Here is a 21,093-nt window from a genome sequence, read left to right on the forward strand (position 1 = left end):
GATGCGCGCTCCAGTATTCCTTCACGTACAGACCGGTATTTAAGTTCCTCAAATACGACACAATACACGCCTAGACGAGGCGGACGGAGGCACAATCGGCTGATTGTCCAACAGACGTTGTACAGCCAGAACAATAATACGTGCATCAGTACGTTGGTGCGCTGTAGGATGTTCAGCCCGATACCTACAGCCTGCAGGGCTTCAGATGCGTTTCCACGTGCCCTCCCATAACAGTAAACCATGTTTACGTACTCACGAGCACTGTACGTATGGTTAGGCATCTTTCTAACACACATTCACTATTACCACACTCACTATCACACGTTCACACACTAACTATCCGCACGAGAAAACAATCAAAAGTCGCAAGCGCATTCGACGGCCGAAGAAACCGAACTGGCCGTGCGAGCAACGCGACGCGAGGCGCGAGCGGCCCCTCGCAACAAAGGCACCACTGCCCCGCGCGGCGAGACTGACTGACCAATAACAGTCAAGCAATACGTCTATCGAATGTGTTCGTCGTGAATCGGTAGCGCTTTGTTATTACTCTTCATTTTCAACTACAAATTTACGTAATTTTTAACTTAACAAAAATGTAATTTCATCACTTTAGTACAGGCAAGTCTATCAACGAATGAGATTGTAAAAGCGGCGGCAAAAATACTTTGATTAATCTTTGTTAACTAAAGATCCGTCCTAGCATACTTAATAATAATTAATGCTTTAAGCAAGCTTCCAAAATACTCAAATTTGAATGAATTGTAGATGCGCAATCGTTATTAATAAAACAATAAGAATATCAATACATTTTGATAGTTATTCCGTGTAATAAAGTTACGTTCATTTAAAATAATCACGAACAAGACGATGAATCTTTTTATGTTGAAGAATGGAAGTAATTGGTATGAAAGAAGTGCTAAAAGATATGAAATTTAGTTTAGTTTCTAAAATCAATCGAGTTTAAAAATAAAATCTTATGTTTTAATCTCCCATCGAAAGTGAAGGAGCAAGAGTTTGCCAGTGTGTTATTTCTAGGCGTTCAGATTACAGTAATAAGTAAGTTAAGTTTTATTTTATTAATTACTATCGTAAAGACTTAAAATTTATTAAGTTAGAGAGCTAGAAATAATGAACCTGTGTGTAAGAGCATTTGTCATTTGTTTACAGTACTTTTTAATGATACAAGTTTATCACATCTGCTTACTGCCTGTGATTAACGATTAAAATTACGTTTATTTAGAATCGCGTGCGTGCATAACCATTATTTATTTCAAGTAAATTATGAAGAAAGGAAGTAATGAGTATGGAAGGAAGACTGAAAAAAGAGACCTTTTTATTTAGTTGCTGAAATCAATTAAGTTTAAAGAACACACAATCATCACTCCTATCGAAAGTGAATGCCTTAATCAACGATAGGAGTAACATTGCCAGGTGTTTACTCTAGGCGTTTAGAGCGGTGTGGTGTAAGCAATAATTTGAGTTTTACTTTATGAATTTTATTACTATCGTAAAGACTTAAGTTATTGAAGTAGAGAGTTATTAATGTAAAGAATGACAGGCCTCATTCAAAAGATCATTATTCATCTGTTTACGGTATTTTTTAATGATACCTACTTACTTACGCTTATCACACTTGCGTAGCTAATAAGACCTGTGATACTACATTGTGATAGAATAACGGTTATGCGTAAAAGCACGGTTTAGTTAACAACCTAGGTTCTGTAAGATTATTTAATTTGCGGAAAGAAACAAATTCGTGTAAAGGGTTTTTATTAATTAAAATGTAATTTATTATTTTTTAGAATAAAAACTAAACTGGTAAGGTGATATAAGGTGTAAGTAACTAATTTAAGTACTCATTTCATTTTTACAAACTAGGTAGATTTTGGATTAAGCTCAGTTCAGTTGGTCCAGTCGTAGTCGTTGAACTCACAGTAGAGTTGAATGACTCACGGGCGAGCGCGGGTTGCGGTTCGGGGCGTGGGGGCAGCGCTTGAGCGTGTGTGCGCGCGCTGCTGTCCATTTCTTATTGTAAAGAAAAAAGCCTTATTGTGACGAAAATACTCAAAATTTTAATAAGGTTTCTTAGAAAAAAAAATTTTAAACAACGAATTGAAATTGATAATGTAAAAATCTTGAAAAAAATATTCTGACTTTGACCTTCAATATCTCCTAAACCACAAGTTTCCCAGGTATGGTCACAAAGAAAAAAATGATCCCCATGATGTGGAGAATAAGTAGTCTTCGGCTTCGGGATAGGTTTTTTTACACCCGTTATAGGTAATCCTAGTCGGTATTCTTTCTGTTTATTTATTATGATTCTTAATCATTTACGCCTTTTACCGGCCTTACTTCTCATCAACGTCATCAATGCTGTCCGGCAAAACCCTGCCTTTAGTTTCTGGCAGTAGCAAACAAAGGGCACCAGCAATAATCGGGGCTGCGCCAAACACGATCGTCGGCAGCCAAGGGACGGCGGTGACGTTGGAGATGAAAGGAGCAATCATTGAGCCTATCCTCATGGCAGTGGAGGCAGCCCCCATGCCCATATTCCGAACCACAGTCGGGTATATCTCTGAAGTGAAGATGTAGATGGTGGTGGCGACTATAGAGGCGCAGCTGACGCCCAAGGTCCCGAGGGTCAGTCTGATGACGAAGGTGGGTGGCAGGCAGCCCAGGGTGATGATGCAAAGACCGCCGAAGCAGGAGAAGGCGATCGTCGTCGCTTTCCGCCCGAAGGTCTTGATGAGCCAGATAGAGAGGAGAATGGAGGGGATCTGAAATATAGAACAGCGCTTAGGTAGTTTTTAAAGTTATTTTTATAACTTGAATTGATCCTTGCGTTTGCGTTGGTTGATAGACCTGACACCAAGTGGACGAATTGTCGTCCGATGTAGTATATAAAAATTTAAATCATTTATTTGCGTAACATGTGGTATAACAAGTGGTTATACAATTTTATTGGTTACCAGATTTTATTGTGCAAAAATTAGATTACCATCCAAAGATGAGCAGTGTCAATAAATATCACGTTGAACACTATTTTAAAATCACGTCATGTCCATACCAAATGAAAATTTAAACAAGTGTTCAAAACGTGATTCACTTTTTGTAATAAAGGCCTATTGTCATTACGGTTTGACGTAGGTAAGTCTAGTCGATCGGTCGTCAACAGTCGAAATCTTAATGAATCAAGAAATATTTAAATGTAATAATGAATAAGCTCACATTAACCAACCTGTATGGCCCCGGCAGCAGAGACGCTGATGAACGGGTCTGGGCTGGTTTGGCTGATGTACTGGTTCAGTCCGAAGAAGGTCACCCCAGTGATGAGCCAGATACCGCAGCAGCAAGACGTCTTGAGCCATAGAGAGCGCCGGAACAATTCCGTGTAGTTCGGCTTTGGCTCGTCTGATCGCGACTGGATGGCTTGGGAGAACTCCGTTAGAGTTTCCTTTATCTTGTTGGTGGAACGGTTGTTTCTGGAAACGGAAAATAATAGTAAAATTGTCTGACTGAGATTGTTTATGTGATTAAATAACAACTTTCATGTGAAGGTTTTTGGCTCTACAGCTCCTCTTTCTTTATTTCAATCCATCAAAAGATCAGGAGAGAGCTGGTTATTTAAATTTTTTGTGACTACAATTTGTTGATTTTTAAATGAATACTAGAGATGAAACGGATAGTTGTTTGGCCGGATACCGGATATCCGGCCAGCTGCTAGGCCGGATAGCCGGATAGTTGGCCCATTGTCTCGTTGCATGTTGTGACGAGTTTAGGTGCTTCGAACGCGATTAGTGGGTCTATTAGTAGACTAGACTAGTCACACTTTTCGAAAATCGAATCAGTCCGAATAGAATGTCAGATTTTGCCACTTGTCTAGGGGGCAGATCAATTCGAGCGATTTCGGTTGCCATTGTGAGTGTGTGATTGAATAGCGAAAAGGATATCATCCACAATCCATACATTTTTGGTCCAAAATCAAAAGTGCCGGCCTACAAAAAAAAAAGTGCTGTATTCTGACAGAACATGTCCGCCTTAGCATTTGTTACTATGGCACCAAAGCTGTAGCACTACTGTGCGTCTTTCTTCTTTTTATTTTATTATATAGTAAATTTAGGCCGGATATCCGGCCTACCGGATAGTTACCGGATATTCGTTTCATCTCTAATGAATACTCACATCTTAGCTGCTCTCGTCACAATCTCCGTCGCTTCTTCAACCCTGCCTACACTGACGAGCCATCTTGGAGACTCGTTCAGCACGAAGAAATACCCCAGATATATCAGAGGAGGCACAGCCAGTGCCAACGTGTATGTGTCCCAACTCCTGAAGTAGTATGCGAAGAGTGGGACTGTCATGTGCCCAATGATGAAGGGGATTTGGAACAAACAGCCCAAAAGCTCCCTGTATCTCGGACCGACGGTCTCCATGATGATCACGAAGGATATGACCATGGTGCCCGCGGTAGCCATGCCCAGGAAGAAGCGAGAGACAGTGAACACTGTGTAGTTGGGAGAGAAGGGGACGACGAATCCGAAAGCAATAAGTGTGGTAATCGAGAGGAGAAAGGTGTTCTTTCGGCCATATCTGAAACGGAACAAGATACTGTTATAACTAAATATTATAGCAAAATACTGACTACGTATAATAAACAATAGTTTTGGTGAATTTAGGCAAAAACACTTCACAAAGACGTCCTTTGTTTCGATAATTTAGATCTTAAGTATTTTTTATCTCATGTCATATTATTCACGTCACGTCTGCGAGCATTATTGTTATCGTTGTTATCTAAATATAATTTTCTGCCAGAGTCCTTGACACCGATCTACTGTCTGTTGATACAGGGATAAATACAACACTCGTACCTTAATCGTATTGCTCTTAATATATTGGCTTAATGTTGTCGATAATACTTTACCATTTAACAACATCCTGTATGTTTCAAGATGTCACAGATAGAAGGAAGTGCTAAAAAATTAAAATAAAATAAAATTCATTTATTTTTGCAAATAGGCTTTAAAAAAGCGCTTTTACACGTCCCAATATTAACCCTACCACTGCTTCGGGACAATAAATGGGCCAGTGCTGAGAAGAAGCAGCGCAAGAAACTCAGTCACTATTGTCAGCCTCCTTTTCAAGGTTTTACAGTCTTTAAAATATACAAATTATAGTCATAAGTATTAATGCGAGCTAGGTAGTTAAACATTCCAAACATTTTTATCCTTTATATAATCATCAACTTTATAGTAGCCCTTTTTCATTAAGGTGCTTTTGATATGTGCTTTAAATTTAATGGGCAATTCTACAACAGTTTGTGGTAATTTATTGAAAAGTTTAATACATTTCCCCATAAATGAATTACCAATCTTGTGCAGTCTGAAATTTGGAACGGCAAGTTTATTTTTGTTTCTTGTATTGAACTTGTGTAAATCACTCTTTCTAGTAAATTGCTCTATATTTTTGCGAACATATAAAAGGTTTTCATAAATGAACTGTGAAGCTACTGTCAGTATATTAATCTCCTTAAAGAATTCTCTCAAGGAAAATCGGGGTCCAAGGTTATAAATGGCCCGCACTGCTTATTTTTGAGATTGTTAAGATTATACAGCTTTGATGATTTGACGCTTTTGTGTCCTCTGGCCTTTTGATTTGTGTATCTACCGAACTATGAATGCAGTTTTCTGTCTTTTCAAAAATAAAGGAATTATTTCTTTGAGGAGACATATCAGGTGGGCATTACAAAACTCCACCCTGTTTTATGAGAGGCTTTAAAGATTTTAATCAAAAGTTATTTTGACTCGAGACGTTAAGACTGTCTGGTTATAGGATTCCTGGAATCTCATCCCAGGGGCAACCGGGGCAACAAAACTTTAATCAGACTTTTGACTCACCTGTCAGATAGAAATCCGAAGAGTATGCTCCCGATCAGTATACCCAACTGTAGCACCATCTGCGTGAAGCTGGCCAGCCACCGCCGCTCGCACACCAAGTCCCATTCCGAGACTATGGTGTTGTCAAATATCCCTGTATCGTATTCGTACTTCATACATTCTGAATAACATTTGTTCTCTTCGAATGTCCCGTTCCTAAATACGGAACTAAAATTCAGTGATGAAGCATTGCTTATTGAACTGGACTCCAAAATCGGAATGTCCTTTTGTAAAAACAATAGATCTGATGCTGAAGAATTTTTCAACTCTGCACATCGGAAAGTCAAGTTGGGGGTCAAAAATAATATCGCCATTTGAACCCATCCTGAAGAGAGCTTGACGAGGAAGACAGCCGCGAAAATAATGAACTGCCATTTTCCAAAATGGCCGATCAACTGCGATAGAGTGTCTTCTTTCCCTGTTGGTTTGCTCTGTGCAAAGTTTTGCGAAATTATCCTTTGAATTGTTTGGACCATTGTGAATTTTATTTGCTTGATACTTGATAGATAGATAATCTCTTCGAAGATTTTATCTCCTTTTCTCTTTCTTTTGTTTGTCCACTGTGCAGTCACTCTATCTTATGTCTTAATTTTTAAGATATTGGTGATATTAAACCATTGGTTTTTAATTTCCATTTTCTCGTCTGCAAAAGTGATCTTCCAAAACTGCGAAAAGATGAGCATGAATTTATATAAGTGATTTTATACTCAAGCATTTATTTAACATGCTAAATCTACATTATTTTACATAACAATATGACTTTCGTTACATTCTGAGTCAGAAACTAAAATTAAATATTGTAAACTCAAATTATAATAATGTTCGAGGCAGTTTGGACTGTCTCTGTGAGAATAAATAAAATAACTCTACTACTAAACTCGTAAAAGAAACAATTTTCATAAAGCATCATTTTATACAAATCACCGTGAATTTACTTTGTAATTTGTACGAGTTTAATTATTGTAATACATATTAATGAAGTTATTTTTGTACACGACATACAACAACACAAAGTTTTTAGGTATATTTCAATTCAAGCTATTGTTTTAGATGTTTTCAAACAACACGTTTGAATTTTTTGCAAACCAATGTTTAATTATGAATAAGATGACGACATAGGATCCCTTTGCCTTTATAAAATCTACGGAGATACACATTGTGAAAGCGTATATAAAAAAAGTATATCAATTTACTATTTATAAATAGTTCCAAAATACTGAACTGTCCTATCCATGACATTGACAGTGGGGCGCCACCGTCAATACCGGATCGCTGGTTCCGATTTTTGCCATGTTAAAAACCATATAGTTGAACGATGGTAGCGCCCCCCTGTCATTGAGTTTGGTGGGACAGTTCAGCGTGGGTCATCTTTAATAAGTTTTTTCCCCACTACAACTGAATCAAACATGACATTTGACATTTTGGAACGTTAAAATAAAAAAGGGTAGGTAGGTAAGGGTAGTTCGAATTTTGAATTAAGTACACGCCAATGATGCTTGCAAGATGGTTATTTGCTACTTAATCTAGAACGAACGGGTGCTTGTGAAAGTGAAGAAATGGACCCACCAGTGGAATAACTTCTGAAGCTACGAAGTCGGTAAGTGTGCCTTACAAACAAACAAACACACTGGTTATTATTGTATGGGTTGCTGCAGCGAAGGTAATTTAATAATAATATCATAATAACCAAAACAAAATGAATTATAGCGTCATCATCATCATTTAATTTTTTGAAATTATGCTTATAAAACCGTTTTTATAGCCCAGTATTTAAATTTTAACAGTACCTACCTACCATAGCTTTGGGATAATCTAATGGTTGTCATGATATTGTAATCGTATATCAAATCTCATTAAGGTTTATTTACTGTACTGAGTAGCGATTTATCAATCTCAAATCTGATATTTTTGTTGTGGTTGGTTAAGTTTACAAAAAACAAAAACATTTACAATTGCATCTACCTTGAACGTAGTTTCTTTTCAATATATCACCTGCCTAATAAGATCTTTATTACTTTTGTAAAAAACCTCTACTTACTGTGTTAGAGGTTAGTAAGTAGGTACTTTAAAATATACCCACTTAAATACAACTTTTGCAACTTACTAATGTAAATACTTACTTAAAATTTGTCCAAGTTGTTGAGAGACTTGTTTACCTTTTGAATTTTGCGCGGGATACATTTGCATATTTTATATTGGCGGCCGTTTAGTAGAAATCATGTGCAAAATGCGACTTAGTATAAGACTAGCGGCCCGCCCCGGCTTCGCACGGTTGTTATGGAAATTCCTGGCTTTTGTCTTCTATAATATGCATGTTTTAAACCTATAAATTTTCCTCTTGAGTTTATCTATTAAAAAAACGCATCAAAATCCGTTGCGTAATTCTAAAGATCTAAGCATAATTATACAATGTGAGTCACGATAAAGTACATATGAAAATAGGTGAAACTAGACCTATTTTTATCAACAAAAAAGAGGTTAAATTTTTTAAGTTTTTTTTTAATTTTTGTAGATTTTTTTTTCTTCCAATTACTTATTGTAAAGAAAACGTAACAACTTTTAAACTAAGGGGTATATTCTGATAAAATAAAAACCGTAATAATGCTAAATAACAGGCGATACTAAAAAAATACATAAAATACTCAGAAAATGGCAACAAATAATAAAAAATGATACATTTTGAGAAAATTTTTCATTTTAATTCGTGTTGTTTTTGCTATTTGATAAATTTCTCCAAATAATGCCTCCATAACAGGTGGTTTTAATTACTTCTTAGTTTGAAAGTTATTACGTTTTCTTTACAATAAGTAATCGGAAGAAAAAAAATTCTATAAAAAATTACAAAAAAACTCAAAAAATGTTTGACCTCTTTTTTGTCGATACAAATAGGTCTAGTTTCACCTATTTTCATATGTGCCCTTTATCGTGACTTACACTGTATAGGGCAGACGGCGGAAAGTGATTTTGTTATGTAGGTATGTAGTAATTATTCTATGGTCTTAGCTCTTAGGTGGATGGAAGGTCGCAATAATCTTAAAAGTGCTAATACAGTCAAGTGACCCAGTTTGACACCAGTTAAGTACATAGTGTGGTACTTAATAAGAGTTGAATTTAATGTTGAAATTGAATATTAAATTGCTATAACTGGGCACGGTAAATCAAATAGTTAACTTCGTTAATCCATTAGCTAAAAAGACAACTTTGTTAATTTTTAAACTTCGTGAAACATTTTGGAAGATTCAACAAAAGTCAAGGTTATATCGCTAATTCTTCACTTGATATAAAATGTAAATTTTGTATTATAATGTCGTTGCGTAGTGATTTAATCATAAAAAATGATAGTATGAGCTATGGATCTTTAGAAGGACATGAAATACTAAAAAGTAGAACGTATTTATTAACGTATTAATTAAACAAAATAAATCGGGTCTCCAGCGCGGTTTTCCCCTACACAATCAACAAAAATATTCAACATTCAACATTTTTTGTAGGCAATTTTGTTGAATGTTGACATGTTTTGTTGGCTTCAGTTTGTCATTATCATTAGCATTTAAATGCTTTCGGTAAGTACGATAATCAGCCTAATGGACAAATTACCCACTATTTTGTATTTATTGTAAGTAGACTAAAGCTGAGTTGCACCATCTTAACTTTAACCGTAACTATAAACTTTGACCGGTGTTGTTCTATGGAGTTTGATTGACAAGACTTGACGTTTGTTAAAGTTAATGTAAGACGGTGCAACCCAGTCTAAGGCCCAGATTCTTGATCCGTAGTTAAAATGCCAGTAACCAACTCTCTAATGACAAGTTGTTTTTAATTTTAACTACTGATAAAAAAAACTGGGCTTCAGTTTATTGCTTCCATAGTAGTAAGTAGATAGAAGTACGGTTGTCCTACCTATAGCAATTAAGAAAAGTTCATTGAACCTTTTCACAAAATGTATACTGTTTAAAATAGTAGGGCAGGTAAGTGCTCTTTACAATAGGACGTAGAAGTGAAATGCCTTCGAATCCATGAGCGGTGACATATGATTTAATTTAATTTCGTCGTAAAGTAAGTTTTCCGTGATTTCAGCCTTGGCATCGCAGTAAAAGTTGTTCGTCTGATGGACGCATTCACTTCCATAATATGTCATTAAATCTACAACCGTTAAATACTTATTTACTGAACTTATTTTATAAATTGGTGTTTTTTAGAGCAGAATAGGGATGTTTTCTGGGTAAAAAAGCAAGAGTTTTATTAGTCCGTCAGTTAGCTTATCAAAAAATAGTCGACACGTATTTTTCACTTTTTCAAACTAATGAAAATGTATACAGATAAAGCATGCTAAAGTTCTAAAGAAAAGGCCCGTGACGTCAATTAGTGCTTAAAAGTGCAGCACTTTGTGACGTCGCGCGGAACTTCAACGCACTATAACTTTGTAATTATTTGTTTGATTGACAATTAAAAATATACGTGTCCAAGAATTTTTAATAATACAATTGACGGACTAATAATTTTTTTTTTTAGGAAACTAGCCTATTGACGATGCCTAGGTAGGTACAGTCAGCGTCAAATAGTTCGTGACACCCAAAGTGGCGAAAGAGTTGACAACACAACCTTATTCCAGTTGTAACAAAGACGTGTTACGAACTTTTTATTTGACACTGACTGTACTTTATTGAAAATGAAACTACACTCAACATCAAATAAACCGCACCTTCCGCGACGCGAACTTTAAAGATTTTCTTCTGACAAAATCTTGGTGCCCCAACAATATTGGTGTTATTTGAAAGCTCAATAAATATCCTTAAAGGTAAACATATTTAATTTCTTAATAAATGGTTAACATATATCATAAATGTGACTTGAAAAAAGACCTCACTTTGGGCTCACCTCTGGGATCAATTAGACCAAATTTTTTGGTTATAAAACCAAATAATGATCACACGTGTCCTCTTTAACAGATGGATAGCGATTAATCCCAACTTAACAGTTTTATAGCCATAAAAGTTGGCTCAAGCGTAACTACCTATTTTTTGAAGAAGTGACTCTGGCTGGATTCTTCTACAGACACATTTTTGGGGTAAAAAACTTTCCTTTAATGAAATGAAGTTTAGAACTAGGCTTTTAAATGGTGCCAACATTGCTGGGAAATGGGGATGCATACGTTTAAAAGTGCTTGTCGCGGGAGGTGCGATTTATTTGATGTCGAGTGTATTTTTTTAATACAAAAATCAAACAGTAGTTCGTATCATTCTTCTAAGCAAAATTTTTGCTTGTTTCAAGAGGCTCTCATAACCTATTAAGAAGTTATTTTAGACAATAGTACATAATACACTCATTCGCAGACACTAGATTACATTTTATAATGGTTTATTATTTTCTCGGCAGTCGTCATCAAGATTTGCAATGTCGGCAAGAAGATGCGTGCGTTCCGGACTTCAGAAACCGGACTGCGGGACACAGATTCGAACCCCGTATGAGGCAAAGGTTAGTGTAACAATCATGCCACATTAAGTGATTATTGTTATTGATCAAACAAAACTTGACAACAAAGTGTGTTTAAAGTTCACAGCAGACTTATCAACTCGGAAAGGGATCAACACCATATCGCCTGTCGCGAGCTGTCATCGCCTTTCGCGAGCTGTCATCGCCTTGCGCGCTGTCAATCGCGAGGCGAGGCGTTTACGTACGGTGCGGATAAGTGTGCGTAGCAGTTATGGAGTTTCATACGAAGAATACTGACCGCTTCTGTTACGGTTACGATCCCTTCCCAGGTTGATAAGTGTGCTTCGTCTTTATGTTATCTAGTCGCTTTAGGTACGGATAGCACTTGAAGCAAAACGCTACGGCATCTTAATGTGGATCTCAAAGGTGCTCTTTTGCTACAAAAAGGTAGCCTAATGTGTTATAAACTATGCAATGAAAATGTTTGTTTTGAGATACGTTGTCTAGGTATTTAAACTTTAGTCGTAGTTGACCGTAAATGCGACAGCAAATTAGAGTACCTATAAGGCTGAGTTGCACCATCATCTTACTATAACTTTGACAAACGTCAAAAATCTGTCAAACTCCATACAAAGAACCGGCTATTGTTATTGTTACGGTTAAAATAAGATGGTTCAACTGAGCCTAAGTAATTTTATGCTTTTAGAAAAATATCACGTGTGCTACGGCTACAGATGGCACGTGCTTACTTTATGCTGTCCGTACCTTTTTAACCGACTTCAAAAAAGGAGGAGGTTTTATGTTCGACTGTATGTATTTTTTTTTTCTATGTATGTTCACCAATTACTCCGTCAATTGTGGACCGATTTTATAGGGTACACTTCTGAGGTGGTCCCATTGTCACCAAGTTAGGATCTGATGATGGGATCCTAGGGATATCGAGGGCAACCCTCAAATTTTATAGGCACGTATATCGTTTTTCAAACTTTTCTCATATTGATGAGCTGATGATAGAAGGTAAAACTCCTTAATGCTTAGGAGTTAGAAGATAATTCTTTAAATATTATAGGTACAAATAGACCAACAGTTGTATTCTTTCATGTTTTTAAGGTGGGCTGACGGTTTAAGGTCTTTTTAGGTTTCTCATATTATGGTAACCTGATTTTTTTTTATATAGTTTATATAAAAAAAACGTTTATATGTTTATACCACCACTACCACAACGCAATGGATTATATTACTCTGATTTTACTGAAAGAAGTCCTTTTAAAAAAACTCATTTTATTTTTGCAAATAGGCTTTTAAAAAGCACTTTTACACGTCGCAGTATTAACCCTACCACTGCTTCGGGACAATAAACGGGCCAGTTTTATTTCATGTGTTAACCCATGGTTTCTTAGTAACTTTACCTCACTTCAAGTTATTCATGATCAAGAGGTATTAAGTAGGTAATTGGCAGAATATTATTATCACGACTTATAAGTCTATAATAATTGCCAGCGATGTAAGAAAATAATACTTTATCAGGTATAGTAAAACATTCATAAAGAAATATTAGAATCATTATAGTAATCGCGCTTGTTTGTTCTTATGACATGGCAAGAAAGAAACTAATATCACTGCAAAAGTACCTTGTGGTTTTGCTAAAATTACTCGATATAATTACATACGTACAATTACATACACGTGGGTAATAATGTTATTACGATTGAGTTAAAACTACGAGAGACCATAACATAACATGGCTCTATAAAAAATTGCGTTCTCTTTATTACCAGTGATTTCGTCCGCGCTTTAATTATTTTGAAAAACAAAAGATCTACATAATTTTACGTGAGATGATCTATTTTTATAATTTAGTCAGCTACATGTATACCTACGTAAATAAAGCGAATACTCACCTATCTATGGCGTGCTACTCATGTGTTATCAGTTTATTTTGTCTGAGTTTTAGATGGAATCAGATAAGTTACTCTAAACTCCAGAATGTTATTGGTTGATTCCTACTTCCTACACTATCTCTCCAAGCACCGTTAATAGGCAAGTTTCGTAGAAAAATTTTTTAGTCCGTCAATTTTAGTATAAAAAAATATTGGACACATACCTATTTATTTGTAATTAATTGTCAATTAAACGAATAATTACTAAGTTATGGTGCCTTGAAATTCCGCGCGACGTCATAAAGAGCTGCACTTTTAAGCACTCATTGACGTCACGGGCCTCTACTTTTGAACTTTGGCGCGTTTTATTTCTTTAAATTTTCATTAGTTTGAATAAGTGAAAATATACGTGTCGAGTATTTTTTGATAAGTTAACTAACGGACTAATTAAAACTCTTGCTTTTTTACCAGGAAACATCGCTATTGAGATACGATAGATAAATCAATTGCGACGCGGTCATACGCAACCGCTTGGGGATTGATCGGGCAGATCCCCAGTATATATAAGTACTTTTAAAAATCTCAACTACTGAAAGACCGAAGAGATGCGATCTGGAGTCAGGAATTGCACACTACGGATTGGTCCAGAGGTTGTGGAATGAATCCACAATTATAAGTAAAGACAAAAAAGTTAGATTAGAGAAGTTAAAAGATTACCATGCTGTAAAATAATCGTATAAAATTTTAACAAATTAATTGATCATCACAGTAAGATCTTAATTATCTATGCAAATTAGGAGACCTCACATTTATTTTTACACCGAGTAATTATAAATACTTAATACACAACGTGGATCGTGCTTGTACTCGTAAAGCAACAACAATTAAAATAAAAATACTCACTGATATTTAGAATAAATCCAGCTGTATCTAATCCAAATAAATATATACTGGATTTCTTAGTTAAATATTTTTAACCTATTTTCACTGATATCACAAGGATTAGTCACTCTACATATAGTTCAAGAAACACTCAACGCACAAGACAGTTCAGTAAATACTGAGAGGAAAACGATGTTATCACTCGTGTTGTGAATTAACAGCGACATCAGGCAATTTGTCAAGTGACTAGACCTCTGAAGGCGCGATAAAGGTGAGCAACCTTGGGAGTGAGCGGGAAACTGATAAGGATATGTTTAAAACAATTCTCTATGCCTTAGTTGGAAAAACTTTATTACGTCTAAAAGTATAAAAGAAGAGAGAAATAAGTAAAATAATACATTTAAATTAGTGAATTAGAATAATTATTATCACGTCCTCAAGAAGATAACGTCATTTGGTTGTAAAAATAAAAGGACTTTAATTTGTGAGCTAGATCACAAATTACAATATTTATCAAACAGGTTCGTTTCGTATTCTGAAACGATGGGTAAACTAGTTAATATTTTAGCATAATGTTTTTAATCCGCTTCCCTTTGCTAGATTATAGATAATAATAGACCAAACGCTTAGTGTTGAATTTGGAACCTCCTGAATTTCTTTTAGAGTACATCATAGGAGTAATTTGATTTAATAAGAGTCATGCCGATCAGAAATTTCAATGTTTTCTGGTCATGTTACAACCGTCTGAATCAACATTCTGCCTGCAACAAAACACAGCATTGAGGCATAATGTCCTCCCGTAAGGTCGCACACACCGTGCGTTAGTGATTTTGTATCACTATTATAAATATTCATCAGCCAAAATTGATTATAACTTCTTTTATGTAGCCATAACAGTCATTTTCAGTCGGGATGGGTAGGTTTAAGAAACTTAAAAACTCGTTGAAATGAGTATATTTTTTAAAAGTAGAGTTTACCATTAATACTCATTATTATTTTATTACAGACAAGCTTTTGTCCGCGTTAATTTCTGTCTGTCACAGAATGTCCATCCATATTATATCCTACGTTCATGAGAAAAAATGCAGGTCTCTAATTGTGAAAGAATTTTTCATACCGGTCGGCGGTCCAGTAGTTTCAGTCTTTCAGACAATCGAACAATCAAACAATTGAATCTTTCCTCTTCATCTTGTAAACTTACGACCGTATTCACAAACATTACTATGAGGTCTCACAGTGCGCCTGGACGCACAGGGTCACACACGAACCAATCACAGAGCTCTATTCAACGCTGTGCGTTCGATTTGCTGCTTCACTTAAGCAAGCATCGTTTGTGAATACGGGCGTTACAATATACGACAGCCATGCATTGGAAGGATTTTTTTTATCCGCAACGAGGAAGCTCTTGGCCTGTATGTATCTCACCTGATGGTAAGTGACGATCAGGCCGAAGCTAGAAGCAAGCTTCACCCGGAATCCTCAACCACGGAGGAACTGGCTATCTTATTTACCTCTAACTGCCGGAACACAACAATGCTGTTAACATTGTTGTTATGGCGACAGATTTAGGTAAGATGATGGTAGCTAGCCAGGCGGACTTAGAACAAGCCCTACCACCAACCAAACCGAACAGAAAAATCTGCCCCCACTGGAAATCGAACTCAGGACCTCTGCGTCTGAAACAGGTGGTCTTACTGGTCTTACCACTAGACCACAGAGGCGGTTAAAGGATCAAGCTATACTTAGGATCTACAAATTATTATAATAGAAATAACATGTATCGCGGACCGTGAGATAGGTTTTTTGCCATCAAAACGTGACTATGTGAATATAATAAAAGAAAACTGTTTTGTGGTTTAGAGATTAAAATAGATAACACATTAACATTAATCACATTCCGAAATGGAAATCCCAATTATATTAGACAAAAAGTATGTTATTGTTGTATTACGTAGTTTAAGTTTAGCATCACTTATACAAAAATCCTGAATAGTATTATTAGGTATATTTTGTGTTACTGGAAAGAAAGAAGAAATAAAATATTTTTATTTAGTCCAAACATCCTTATGTTACAACATTAAAATATAAATGTGAACTAAAATGGCAGCCACTCAGCATGTGTTATGCTCTAGGTCAGGACCTAGAGCATAACGCTGGTATTCTGTGGTAGCCATATTAAGTGGATAGACACTAATATTTAAGTTTTACATAAAAAAAATATGTAACACAGTGCTCTTCAAGTGTTTGTTGCGTGTGTAATGTATGTATATTATTATGCAAGTGTGTGTTAGTATTATTAATCCTACCTAGATCATGTAAAAAACCAGATTAACCACTTTACTTAGTAGCTAGTATTTTTACTACTACTTCAGTGTACCTAATAAATTAATATTAACACTTGAAATAAATTATTAAACTGTTAGGCATTAGAAAATATTTCTTACCTACAAATTTTAGAATTCTACTCGTAGTTTCATAGTTTTCATCTAGATATTATGCACATAACATATCTAGAAATACAGACAGGAAGCCAGAAAACCATATGATTACTTTGACACTGGTTCCACCAGGAATCAAACGTCGGATGCCCCGGTTACCCGCCACTGAGCCACTGGTTCGTTGAACGATCATTACTCGTTTAGCTGATGGCTGGGATTAGACTTGCCTAGGCAAGGTGCGCCGGCAAAAAACGTGAAAGATGTGTTTTGATTTTAGAGAAGAGTTCTTTTTTATCTTGTGGATTTTTTGCCTGTCCACATTGGATGAGAACTTGTTGATAGATAGATAGTACCTATTAATAGTTTTATAATGTGAAAAATACCCGACCCGGATACGCTTGGGTGCTATGTATTTTATACACATAAACCTTTATCTTGAATCTATTCTATTTATTGCTGAAAACTGAGTTAAAATCCATCTTCTTCTTCTTCTGCCTCTCCTTATTCCTTTTGATTCTATCTTGAACTTCTTATTTGTGGAGTCCTAATGGGTACTTTCAGTCCCTTTAATACATTATTAAAATCATTAAAATAAATGCATTAAAATCCATTGCGTAGTGAATAGATCTAAGTGTAGTGGGTGTTACTCTTTATTTTTATGTAAAGATTACAAAATAATATTTTCGTTGACCCGTCCAGCTAAGTTAAATACTTATGATGGCGTTCGGAGTAGTTTCACCACAATAGTCCAACCCTGGAATTGGCAGTCCGATGCTACACCGTTGGGCTATTGTCGATGGCATCATCATCACCATCATTCCAGCCACAGGACGTCCACTGCTGAACATAGGCCTCGCCCAATGACTTCCACATCGCACGGTTGGTAGTGGCCTGCATCCAGCGCCTTCCTGCTACCTTTATCAGGTCGTCGGTCCACCTTGTAGGTGAACGTCCCACGCTGCGTTATCCGGTACGCGGCCTCCATTCCAGAACCTTGCTGCCCCATCGGCCGTCAGTTCTGCGTGCTATGTGCCCTGCCCACTGCCACTTCAGCTTGCTAATCCGTCGGGCTATGTCAGCGACTTAGTTCGTTTACGGATCTCCTCATTTCTGATTCGATCTCGTAAAGAAACACCGAGCATAGCCCTCTCCATAGCACGCTGTGCATCTTTGAGCTTTGTCGATGGCAGCAAAGAATAAATTGTCCTAACTTGGGTACGAGACCTTGAAAACGATAAAACAGTGGTTTTTCAAACACAGACCACATTAGCACCAATTTTACATTACCATACAGTTTCTGAAGCTCTGGTCCCCTTGACCCGCCATACAAGACCATAAAGTCCAAACATCATGCACTTCGTGTTGCAATTTAGCATTGATCATGAATAAAAAGACAAACCGAATTGAGGCGCCAATGCCGTATTTAGTACTTTGAGATAAAATTCCAATTGAAAGCTGTATCGGTTTTGGGAGTCCTCTGGCTAATGTGGAAACCATTTTAGCTTAAGTAAACTAAGCAAGGGGTACATAGTTTACTAAGATGAATAGGATTTTTTAAATAATTTTTGATTTCCTTTTGTAGACTAAGTTTTGCCGTTTTAAATTGGTAGTTCTTACGCATTGTAAGAAAATTTTGATTTAAGTATTTTAAATTTTTCCATCATGAGATTAATTATTGTTTACGGGATTGCTACCATGTATCTTTTTATTTGCGATTTTCCGATATTTCGGCATTGTGGCAAGCGCCATCACGAAGTTAGCAAGTGAGAATACTGCTTGTTCTGCAACGAGTCCCCCTGTCTTCTATTTTAGCATTTTCAGCCAATACATTACTTGTTCGATTTACCATAGGTGCTCTACCTACACCGTACTTTAAAACTTAACTACGGAACCCCTTAAACTAGCCTAGGCCTGCACTTGGCATTCAGATTTAACGGTAAATTAATCCATTTATACTTGCGCTCAATTTATTTACTTTTGCCACTTACGTATATTTAGACTAGCTTTTGCCCGCGGTTTCGCCCGCGTGAAATTTAGTTTTTCACAGATCGTCATAAATTATAGCCTATATGTTATTCTAGGTTATAAACATCAATACTGTGAAATTTCATCAAAATCCGTTCAGTAGTTTTTGCGAGAAAGAGTAACAAACATCCAGACATCCAGACATCCAAACTTTCGCATTTATAATATTAAGTAGGATAATGAAAATATTTTTTTGTATTACGGTTTTTTTTCGGGTACAGTTACTATGAAGAGATTAAGGAAGATGTACATGTAGAGTTCGAGTTGCATTGGCTTTAGCGGTAATTAAAATACGATATTTTTCATATTACATATTAAATAAGGCATTCAAAGTTGGCTATGAGCACATAGTTAGAAAAAACTGAAAGTTTCATAAATTACTACTTAAAACATTCAGAACTGATTTTACTGAAGGAATAAGTTGGAAGTAGATTTTCGTCAGCTTGTATATTTTTAAATTATTATTTGTCTTCGCTAATCTGTCGTTTAATCAAAAATACTTAAATATCATGGCCGATGTAAAAAAAACTTGATGTAAGATATACTAGCCGGTTTGATGGGTTTGTTTTGTTCATAATGTCAAATTATCTAAGTAATTGATTATGACATTATTATATTTAAAACAGATTTAATCGCAGATTATTGATCGATTTAACCGCCTCTGTGGTCTAGTGGTAAGACCACAGAATAATAATAAGTACTACGTACACCTGCTTCAGACTCAGAGGTCCCGGGTTCGATACCCAGTGGGGGCAGATTTTTCTGTTCGGTTTGGTTGGTGGTAGGGCTTGTTCTAAGTCCGCCTGGCTAGCTACCAACATCTTATCTAAGTCTGTCCCCATAACAACAATGTTAACAGCATTGTTGTGTTCCGGCAGTTAAAAGAGGTAAGATAGCCAGTTCCTCTGTGGTTGAGGATTCCGGGTGAAGCTCGCTTCCACCTTCGGCCTGATCGTCACTTACCATCAGGTGAGATACAGGCCAAGAGCTTCCTCGTGGTGGATAAAAAAACATTTTGCTCAAATATTGTCTCGTTCAAAATTAAAAATCTACCTCCTGGAAAGTTCAAAACCCCGTTAGTGCACGAAGAACCTACATAAAGTACCCAAAGCAAGTTTTTATTTATAATAATTATACTTTTATAAATGTATCCCAAAGTCCCGAAGGTAAACTGGTCGAGAATGCTTTATGGCATTAAGTTCGCCTTTACTTACTTTTACTTAAGGTCCTATGTCCCCTAGATGGGGCAGAAGGCGTCCACAACAGTCCTCCATCTCGTTCGGTCTTGAGCTTCGCGCTTGATCTCGCTCCAGGTCTTGCCGAGTTCAAGTTCGCCTTATGTTCCAATTTTAGCATTAAAGTATAAATAAATAAATAAATAAGATTTAAACAATGTCCCACTGGCATGGCATGGCGATGTTTTCCATCAGGAAATGCTTTGCGCATACCCACTGGCCGATGGGAACAGTACCACTGGCAAGGCCTGGTGACTTGTGTTTTGCCTACCAGATTACAGCTGAAGTTTTAGTTAAATACCTAATAAATAAAGAAATAAATACCTAATGCCATAAAATGACGATTAAATAAAATAAAAATACTTTATACTTTGCTGTGTCAAATGAAATATTTCTTAATTCTAACAATCTCTCTCTTCTCAAATTCTTTCAATCTTTAACATCAAAGAAAGCCTAGCCATGTGGCTGAGACCTAATAAAGATCCGGCGGCCGGTTGTTACCAAAACAAGTGGCCATTTTTTTTTTTTCGTCAGGAAATGCATGAAATTGCATACCCACTGGCCCGGGGGAACCAGTGGGTTATGTGAGGCTCTCCCTGCTAGATGGGCAGGGTCTACTCACTAAAACCTGACGGTGTCCTCCCGAAGTCTTTGGGACGGAGCTGCGAGTTTCTTTGGGACGGAGCTGCGAGTTACCAAAACAAGTGGCCAAGGCCATCGCCTTGATTAGTCGCGTTGCGATGTAACTTGCATTCTTTTTTGCCGATCGAAACGCTAACCAAAACCATAACGCACATAGAAATTATCTGCGATGAGAAAGATTCTAATTATCTAATTCTCTTACCATGAATTTTCAAAAATGAAACGTTTTTATACGAGTGATGATCTGACCAAAGGGAGCGAGTTTCATCAGAGATTTTTAAACATAGAGAACCTCCAACAGCTGTAACAGAATAATGGTGTTATGGAGATAGAATCAGATTATGATGGTGGTAGTAAGCCAGGTTGGCCTACTAATTTTGGCTTACGGTCCAGTATGTACTAATTTATTAACACTTTCTTTACGATGAAGCCTAGACTGTAAACTGTTTGTATACCTATTACAAATAAATAAACAAACTATACCAGCAACCAAACAAGAAAATGTTACTCTCACTGGGAATCGAACCCAGATCTGTGGGTCTGTAACGTTATTCACGAGGATTTCATTGAATGGGAAACGATTTCCTTACATACTCGTATACAATATAGGAACGAACTACAACGT

General features: G+C 36.5%; 1 protein-coding gene across 1 annotated transcript; it reads right to left on the bottom strand.

Annotated features, from left to right (window-relative positions):
- Positions 1-1,858: 1,858 nt before the first annotated feature.
- Positions 1,859-14,297, bottom strand: LOC135081674 (organic cation transporter protein-like). The gene is made up of 5 exons (XM_063976447.1): positions 14,150-14,297; positions 5,895-6,598; positions 4,183-4,590; positions 3,239-3,482; positions 1,859-2,777 (listed from the first exon to the last, which is right to left on the bottom strand). Exons 2-5 carry the CDS (start codon positions 6,407-6,409, stop codon positions 2,349-2,351), a joined length of 1,596 nt encoding a protein of 531 aa, XP_063832517.1. The 5' UTR covers positions 6,410-6,598; positions 14,150-14,297; the 3' UTR covers positions 1,859-2,348.
- Positions 14,298-21,093: the final 6,796 nt, after the last annotated feature.

This window comes from Ostrinia nubilalis, chromosome 20 (assembly GCF_963855985.1).
Source record: "Ostrinia nubilalis chromosome 20, ilOstNubi1.1, whole genome shotgun sequence".
Classification (NCBI taxonomy): domain Eukaryota; kingdom Metazoa; phylum Arthropoda; class Insecta; order Lepidoptera; family Crambidae; genus Ostrinia; species Ostrinia nubilalis.

Excerpts from the sequence above, each read along its gene's own strand:
- LOC135081674 (XM_063976447.1), bottom strand. The coding sequence starts at position 6,409 with ATGGTCCAAACAATTCAAAGGATAATTTCGCAAAACTTTGCACAGAGC. Across the intron at positions 4,591-5,894 it reads TTCGGATTTCTATCTGACAG|ATATGGCCGAAAGAACACCT; the intron begins GTGAGTCAAAAG and ends GTTCCGTTTCAG. Across the intron at positions 3,483-4,182 it reads GTGACGAGAGCAGCTAAGAT|AAACAACCGTTCCACCAACA; the intron begins GTGAGTATTCAT and ends TTCCGTTTCCAG.